Source organism: Gossypium raimondii, chromosome 6 (genome assembly GCF_025698545.1).
Source record: "Gossypium raimondii isolate GPD5lz chromosome 6, ASM2569854v1, whole genome shotgun sequence".
NCBI lineage: Eukaryota > Viridiplantae > Streptophyta > Magnoliopsida > Malvales > Malvaceae > Gossypium > Gossypium raimondii.
Genome location: NC_068570.1, coordinates 24,341,603 through 24,350,835, shown reverse-complemented (window position 1 = coordinate 24,350,835; position 9,233 = coordinate 24,341,603). Strand labels below are relative to the sequence as shown.

At 29.4% G+C, this 9,233-nt stretch overlaps 1 protein-coding gene across 1 annotated transcript; it reads left to right on the top strand.

Annotated features, from left to right (window-relative positions):
- The first annotated feature begins 310 nt into the window (after positions 1–310).
- Positions 311–5,225, top strand: LOC105771837 (uncharacterized). Its single transcript, XM_012593228.2, has 4 exons — positions 311–385; positions 2,510–2,627; positions 3,433–3,587; positions 4,904–5,225. The coding sequence occupies exons 1-4, from the start codon at positions 311–313 to the stop codon at positions 5,042–5,044; spliced, it is 489 nt and encodes a 162-aa protein (XP_012448682.1). The 3' UTR covers positions 5,045–5,225.
- The last annotated feature ends 4,008 nt before the right edge of the window (positions 5,226–9,233 follow it).

The window sequence follows — 9,233 nt, the reverse complement described above, 5'->3', positions numbered from 1 at the left end:
CATACTCTGGTAAAGTTTCTTGGGATCGAAAAACTTTGTCCATGGCTGAACAATGAGATATTGGCCATGTATAATCCAAGACCCTTGCGAAAGGGCTTTATTATAATCCTTGATGCACTGTAGTTTAGCCAAAAAAAATCCATTCTCGATGTCCATTAGGTGGAACGGCTTAGTTGGACGCCATAGACTACTAATTCAATTAAACAAGGCTGTGTAACCAATATTCCGACCCAACAATTTCAGCACCACCGTAGTCTCCATATCCTTGAACAAGATCTGTTGAATACGTTCCGAAAATTCTATAGCCGGAATGCCATTAACCATAGTTTTTTTAACATCACCTTCCAGGAAATCAAAATTTTCAGCACTATCATTACTAGTAGGGGTGAGCATTCAATTGAATCGAATCGAATAAAAATTTTTCGAGTTAATCGAGTTTTCGAATATCATTTTATCATCCTAACTTTATTTGAAGTTTTCTCGAATCGAGTCGAGTGAGATGGAATTCGAATCGAATCAAATCGAATCGAATATATTTGTTCGAGTTAAATTTTAAAAAATAATTTTGGGTCCTTATAACCACTATCACCTATCGTAATAAAATTTGTCTACCTTAATCAAATTTTTTATTAACTTTCACCACCTCATAATTTATTTATTAACTTTTTATATACTGGTTAGCTTCTTTACTTGTTTAGTTGTTTCAATTATCTTCAGATTCTTGTCACTATGTATTTTGGAATTAAAAATATATTAAATGTAAAAATATGATTTTTTAATAAAATTTATTTTAAAAATAAAATGTGAAATTGATACCAATATAAAATTTTAACACGAATATTTTATGGCATAATTAATAATTTAATTTTAATATAAATATTCAATATGACTAAACAATTCAATAATATAAATAATATAAAATGTGAAATTTAATTTAATAATATAAATAGTAGATATAAATAAAATTATTACTATTTATGTTTAGTTATTTTTTTTTGGATAATTTTGATATTTTATTTGAGAGTAAAGGGTGAGAAGTAAAAGTTTAGGGGGAAAATAAAAAAATTTTAGGGAATAAAAGTTTGAGGGAAAGTAAATAGGGGGAGTAAAATTTTGGAGAGAAAATATTAAAAAAAATTGGAGGGGGGAGGGTTTGGGGCAGATGAGAGGTGGGATGGAAATGGAATAAAAGTTTTAGGGAAAAAATGGGAGGGAGTAAAAATTTTGGGGAAAAATAAAAGGTTTTGAGGGTTTTTGGGAGTAAAATTTTGGTGGGAAATGAATTTTGGGTAGATTGGGGGTTGGGAGGGGAGTAAAAGTTTTGGGGGGAAAGTGGGAAAGAGTAAAAGTTTTGAGGGAAAAGTAAAAATGTTTGGGAGTTTGAGGTAAAAATGTAAAATATTATAGTTTGATATTCGAATTATTCGAGTTATTCGAATTCGAAAACCCAACTCGATTCGAACTCGAAATTTAAAAAAAAAATTCGAGTTGATTCGAATAACTCGATTAACTCGAATAACTCGATTAACTCGAATAACTTGATTCATTTAACTTGAAATTCAAATTTTTTTCGATTTTTTCGAGTCGAATTGAATTTTGCTCACCCTTAATTACTAGCAAAACGAAACCTTTCTTCTTGATTATAATCTCCTTGTCCAAGAAGCATCTATTTCCAAGAGACCTTAATCGGTGAATCCGAACCGTTTGACGACAAATCCAAATCCTCTAGCATTTTAACATCTGCAGTACCACAGTCTTCTTGAAACCTTACTTTTTTCGTTTCCTGATCATCGACCGACTAAGGCTTCCTTTGGATGCAGAATCAGCCATAGTGAGATAGAATTTTAAAGGAATATTCTTTTTCCCTGCACTGTGTTGGTGTTTGGAGAAATAATAGTGAGGTGCAGTTGAAGGTTTGAACCTCACTGCCAGCCTCATTTCCAACTGGAGGTAAAAGCTCCAGCTTAAACACGGTGGGCAGTCAAGTTTTATTGCAGACAAAAATGCCCATATTTTCATTTATTATTTTACAATTTTATAAAGTATATTCTTTCCCAACCTTATTTGTTTTCAGATTTGGGAAAATCTTCAGACGTTTTCTTTTTCATTGAGGTTAGGTTCCCTCAATTCTATGCCAGAAATTTACTTCTCCTTACTTGCTCACGAAAAATAGAGATAAATCCTTTGAATCTAAGGTAACCCATCTAAATATTCTCCCAAGATTCAAACTTTTTCTATCTTTGCTTCTATCGTTCATTGATTTTAACTCAATGCTTCCACCAGTTGTTTGAATTATTATTTTCTGTTTACATGATTATCATGCCTGGATATGATTTAAAATTTTTATTTTTTTTCTCCCAACTGAAGAGCTGGAATTGTTCAGTTATCTATTGTATTGATTGGGTTCTTGTGATTTGCTGTTGTTCAGATAGTTTCAGCCTCTGGTTGAGTTAATCGCTTTTCAGTTCTTTTAGTTCTTTTTGTTTGTTCAATATGCCTGAGTTCCTAGATTGAAATCAATGCAGATAATAAAGGTAATTACGTTGTAAAAGTGGATGGAGTCGACATATCACCTAATCCTGTGATTAGCGGGAAACCGGCCACCTTCACGATCTCAGCTTCTACTGGTAACTTTCAGCTTTTGCAATTTCTAAATGGTTTTTGACTTTTTTTGGGGGGGAGCTTTAGGGTTTGTTTAGTTCTCTGGATCATAAACTAAAGATAATAAAATCTTTTTCTAAGTTTGTTGTGGGTAAGATTAGAAGTGTGTAAGGATAATTTTTATCTATGTTACTTAAACTGGAGTATGAATACAATTGTTTCTTCAGTTTATCATGTATTTAAAAGGTCTTTGAAGATCATATATCATACCATGTTTAAATCTCTGGGACATCAAGCATGAAGGTTAAACAAATCTAGGTTAAAAGCTTCAGGTTTTCTTTTAATTAAGAATCTAACCTTCCATGTATTGACTTGTATGAAACAGTGGTTAAAGCTCTTGTCAAACTTAACCCTAAAACCCTTAAATAACGGTCTCAGTACTGTTCAGGTTGCAGCACAACCCCAAAACCCATATCATTAATTTATCAATTCTTTTGAAACCCTCTTGATGAAAATTAATTCTTCCTAGTATTCTTTCTGATTTACAATACCCTACATTATTATCCAATTTATCTAGTAAATAAATTTCAAATCTTAGTGGACTATGCTCTTGCATGTAAAGTTCATTCTTAATTGCTCGAATTGTGCTGTCTTTTACTGGCAAAGCTATTTCTTGGCATTGAGAACCTTCTTCATTTGTGTCAATGAGTGCCTTTTTTTATGCGGTACACTTGGTTTATATTTATATGAGAATTGCCTTTTGTTTTCACATCTACGGTTCATAGAGGGGGCCTTCTTTGGCATCTTATGAATGCATTTTTGCATGTCAAGCTATCACTGGTGGCAAAGTGGTGATTGAAGTTTACTTCTTTGGGTTTCATATCCATCAAGAAACTCATGACCTTTGTGAGGAAACATCTTGCCCTATTACAGTTGGCAACTTTGTGCTCTCTCACAATCAAGTTTTACCTGGTTTTACTCCACCTGTAAGTTTCACTTAACTGAGACACACTTTTTGTTTTCGAAGCTATGTTCAAATTATAACACTTGTGAGGTTCCCTTATAACTTGAACTTTTGAGATATTCAACTAACCTATTCTTTTATATATTCAGTTAAAGAAACCACCGGTTGTTTGCAATGCTTCATGATTGATCTTAGTATCTCTCTTTTCTAAGCCTCACTTCAATTTTTATATTTGTATGTACATTTGTATTATATAAACGACTCAATATCCTCAAGTTTTGCTAGGCTTAGTAAGAAAACCTCATAAACACTTTTCATATGTGACATCCTTTGCTAATACCAATCTAAACTTTCTAATAAAATGGATGGTTACATTCATATATCTATATTGTGTTGTACTTACTTCCTTGCACAGGATATTCTCTAAGGTTCAAGTAAGAATAAGAAGACTGTAACTTGTTTTGATTTCAAATTATGCTACCCTGGCTTTATTCTGTTAAATCCTTGCCTGTTTGATATTCTTTAGTGAACGATGAGCTTAGAGACCTTAAAGCAATGATATTCTATTTCCTGCTCCTGATCTGTTAACCTGTGATGTGCTCCAACCATTAGCAAAGCTATATAAAGAGTAATCTGAACAAAAGTAAACAATCTGGAGTGATCGAAAAAAATAATCTCAAAGAAGAAGTAACTTGAACTTATATTTTTAAAATTTTTAGAGTAATGAATATTTCAAGGGATTTTCATATTCCACCTACTGGCTGCCGTTTCTCTTTAAAAGTAGAACTCCAACGCCTTTGTTCAAACCAAGGACCTCGTCTTGCACACAAGCTGATGAACTTATAACCAAGTCCGTCTTTCACTGCAGTCATGAATAGACTGTTTCAGCTCCTTTTTTCTTGTATTCTGCTAACTGGTTTGCTATCATTCCATTGATTAATCTTTCTTAATTGGTTTTCTTTAGAGCTTGCTTTCACTTGGGATTTTTGTTAGATTTCTGAATGTAGTCAATTTGGTAATTTCTCCCTCTTTCTAGTTTTTCATATGGAAGATATGCTCCACTTGGTTGATTACTTTTTTATTATTATACTTGGTTACATACTTAAACTGTCAATAGTGACCAGAATCCAGAGGTTTATCCTTTGTAGCACCTATGTATTAGCTCCATTTAGCTGCCTTGGTGGTTCTATCCTAAAAGAACTCTGGTGGGAAGTGAAAACAGATCATATGGGTTTCAAACTTCTGAGATCCTAATTAGATTCTTTTAGGCTTCGTTCACCAACCAGTTACATTACAATTGACATAAATAGGTAATTATCTTTACTTTTTATTTTGCAGGGTTCCTACAAACTTAAGATGACATTATCAGGATCGGGAATTAAACAGTTAACTTGCATTTCCTTCGATTTCAAAATCAGTTTTGGTGCTTCTGAATCTTCAGTCTCTGATAGCCGATCAGCCCATCAAGTATATATATGAAATGTGGAATGTAGTAGGATGTTATATCTTATTTATTGCGAACAGATCTCACATTCTACAATATTTTGTACTTGTATTCTGTATTATCGTTCTTGTGAAGATGTCATTTACATGGAAGTCACTCCAATCTGCTGAATCATGTTAACAATGTTAATTTCCCGTAATATCAAATCATTTTACATGCTTGTATATTCTTTATGATACAAAAGGAGCCTGTAAACAAGGGATTTTTGGGGGGGGGGGGGGTTAGAGAACGAGCTCTACGACTCTGGGGCTTGAGATGTTGATATTCAGCTCAAAATAATAAGGCTTATTGGTATTCTAAGCTCTCAAATTTTTTTTCAAAATAATCAATTGAATCCTTCTGAACTTTTTACATCCAATTGAGTTTTTGAATTAACAATAGATCCTTTTACTAACATTGACCGTTAATATTTAATGATAATATTTAATCATCAAGTATTTGGAGTGTGGAAAAAAATGGCCAATATTAAGAGATATTCCAAGTTATTCATTCAATAAGCAAGTTTTAATAGTTATTTCAACAATGGTTTTGCATAATTACATTCGAATACATGCTTGGTCAAATGATGAGGATTTTTGAGAATTTGAGAATATACCTGACATGCCAATCTCTTCAAGCCAGTTTGACAGAGGTGAATCGAGTTCTTCTAACAGAGAAAGTGACCTTGAAATCACGATGTTAAGGGAAACCATTGCAACTAGTTTAATGAATCCATATTGGTAAAAACATTTTGTATCATAACCTAATTTCTAGTAATAATGAAACTTGTTATGTCTTATGTTACTATATTTTTTTTATTAAAAATCATCCGTTTAGATACTTTAAAATTTGATCCAAGTATAATGTTACTATTTGTAAAATTAATATTTACCATTGTTATAAAAAAATATTTAACTATAAAAAATTAAAAATAATTATCATTTTATCTAATAAATAATTTAAATTAATTATATAATTCATTAAAATATTGGAAGATACATTTTAATATTTTATTAAATGAATTTATAAATTCACATATTTAATAATTTTAAAAAATTAAAATAATTTAAAAAACTTTTATTTTATATCAATTTTAATCTGATGTCCTTAATAGTCATTTTTTATTCTCACCTCACCGCTACAGCTGCGTTTGAATCCAAATACACACTCCACCATTGTTTCTAATTTCACCGCTACAGTATCCAATCTCACTGCTACAGTAACTAATCTCACCGCCACCGTTATTTTTAACCTCATCGGAGGTAAACACACACTAGCAATTTCCAGAGAAGACATTCGCATTCCTTACTTACATTTTAATAATCACTATAGCAATATTTGTTATTTCATTATTTTAATATCATTCCACAAAATATACTTTTATTATTATTATTATTATTATTATTATTATTATTTATAAAATTACTTTTTATTCAATGTCACTTCACTATATTAATCGTGGAAAAATTAATATTTTAAAATCAAATTGAATTAAAATGAATTTAGGTAAGATTAATTGAGTTAAATTTTAAATGGGTAAAAAATGGACAGATGTATTTATTAATTAAAGCACCGGAAAAAATATTATATTATGAGAAATAAGAAAAAAACAAATGAGTAGTTAAATAAAAGAAAAGAAAAGTTTAAAAGGGAGATAATGCATAAAATAGGGGGTAGTTAAAAAACGTGGCGCAGTAAAGAGTGGCACAGGCAAATTAGCTGAGAATAGGACCAAGTCAACCAAGTAGGTGGTTGAGTTGAGGTAGAAGGAGGTTTTGCCTTTTTCCTTTTTTGGCCGCCAAAGTTTGAAGGAATACAAATTTGTATCTCAAACAACAACACGATTTTAAGAGATTTCACCTCAAACTTATTTAAACCTAGAAATATATGAAAATAACATTCAAAATGACTAAACAAACATGAAATTTTAAGATATTATTTCATTTTGCAATTATTATTTTTAAAATAATTAAAATATTCTTGTATTGTAAATATCTAATGAATTGGAATTTCAAACATTCTATTTATTGGATTTGAATGATCGTTTTAAATAGTTTGAATATTAACAATACATAATACTTTGTGTCCAAAATATGCCCTTTTTTAAATTTTATTGATAATTGTCAATTTTATTCAGTAATAATCATTCCCAAATTCAAAAGAAAATGTATTTAACTAATTATTATAATGCAACTCATATATTTATTTTTATTTAATTCTCATAATAATATATAATTTTGTTATGAATATCTTATTAAGTGAATGTCTATCAAAATCAAGATAAGTTTCGATGTACTTTAAATCCTAATAGTCATTAGAAGTAGATCTCTACTTCATTTATATTTCTTATGCCTATAAATAGAGACTTTAGAGAAGCTTTATAAATATCTCGATTGATCAATAAAATACGATCTTTCTTTTGCTCTCTTATTTTCTTTGTTCTTTACTTTCTGTTTTTATTTTATTTTATAACACGTTATCGGCACGTTTCTCTTTTAATTGTTTTTTCTCATAAGTCACAAAAATATTCCAAAATTTATTGTTGTCAATTGCCTCCTAGAGTTATTGCTATTTCAATTAAGGCTTGCGCACTATGGGTAATCATTAGAGCCTTTAATCACTCAAGTACACATAAATCTCTAAATTTTTTATGCCCTTTTATGCAAAAAAAATTATTTAATCCTTACGTAATATGTTTTTCTCCTTTATTGATTGATTTTGGTAAAATTATTTATGAAAAAAATTTATTACTTTAAGGTTTCTTTTAAACTAAGATTCTTTAATTAAATTATAATATGTATGATATTTGGTTGATTAAAATTTTGATAATTAAATTATTGTTATCAAATATGCTTGAAATTTTGTATTATATCTTTTAAATTGAATTTATAAATATTTGATTAGAGCTTCATAAGAATTTATAACATATATGTGGTATTGAAATTTGGTACAATGTGTATCGATAAATTTCAAACATCGTACATGAAAATTTTGATTTTGTTTATTAAATAATTTTTTATTATTAGATTATAAATGTTATTACATAAACAAAGTTGTTTTACTACTTGTAATAGTACTCGTGATAATAGCCGTGGTCATAACAATGATGTTAAACAATCTCGGTATATTTTACTATGATTTATTTATTATATCATGTTTATTATAATTGGAGACTAATCATGACAACATGAATAGATAAATTTTGATTTGAAATCCATGCATGTTTGTGATGGTGATTAGGAAATAAAGAATCTATTGGGACGTTTATAAGTTTGTCCTAGTAAATCTATTGCATTCCTCAAGTGAACGCAAGCATAAAAGAAAATAAAACTAATATTATTTCAATAATTGGTAGTACAAAATTAATCGAAAGCTTCGAAGAGCTAATATATTAATATCTTGTAATGGTTAATCCATTGGTTTTAAAAGATATTCATAATAGATCTCATATTGAGATTGTGAGTGAGAAAATATTATATTTCATATGAATCAAGAGAGGATTGAATTATTGAATTATATTTATTACTCTTGTTATAAGTTGAATTGATTGGGACTATCTTTATTATATTTTTTTGTCATCATCCCCATTAAGGGGTTGAAAACAAAATATTTGATTGTGAAAGATTTACTTATAAGCAATAGAATATGATAATTCTATCTAAATCTTGTTATGGTTGGATGCACCTGAAGTTGCAAGTTTCTTTTTTAAATGTGAGTATAACTCTACAATATTCAGAATAAGTTCTCAATTAAAATTACGTGGAAAAATATTACTGATGAGAACTTGCGAGAGAGAAAACTTGTGTATTAAAAGTCATTGGTTATGTACTTGTTGTACACCTGGAAAATAAGATCCACTTTCAAAGTTTGCTATTAATAATGTTTTTTTGGATATTTGAAGATTCTGACATATTCTCTAAAGCGAATATTGCATAAAATTATTTGAAAATTATATTTATTGACTTAGCTTCATTATAGACTTCACATTGATTTAGACAATTCCAGTAGTAAATGTCATAATAGTACTTATATGTAGATACAAAGTAAAAGGAATGATTGTAAAAGTATCAATTTGTTACAATTTAGTACAATTGAAATGCATATTAAAGTAAACTAGAAGTTTATTGATACAAATACATTTAATACTTGGCGTGACCAATTAGACCATCCTGGATCATATATGAT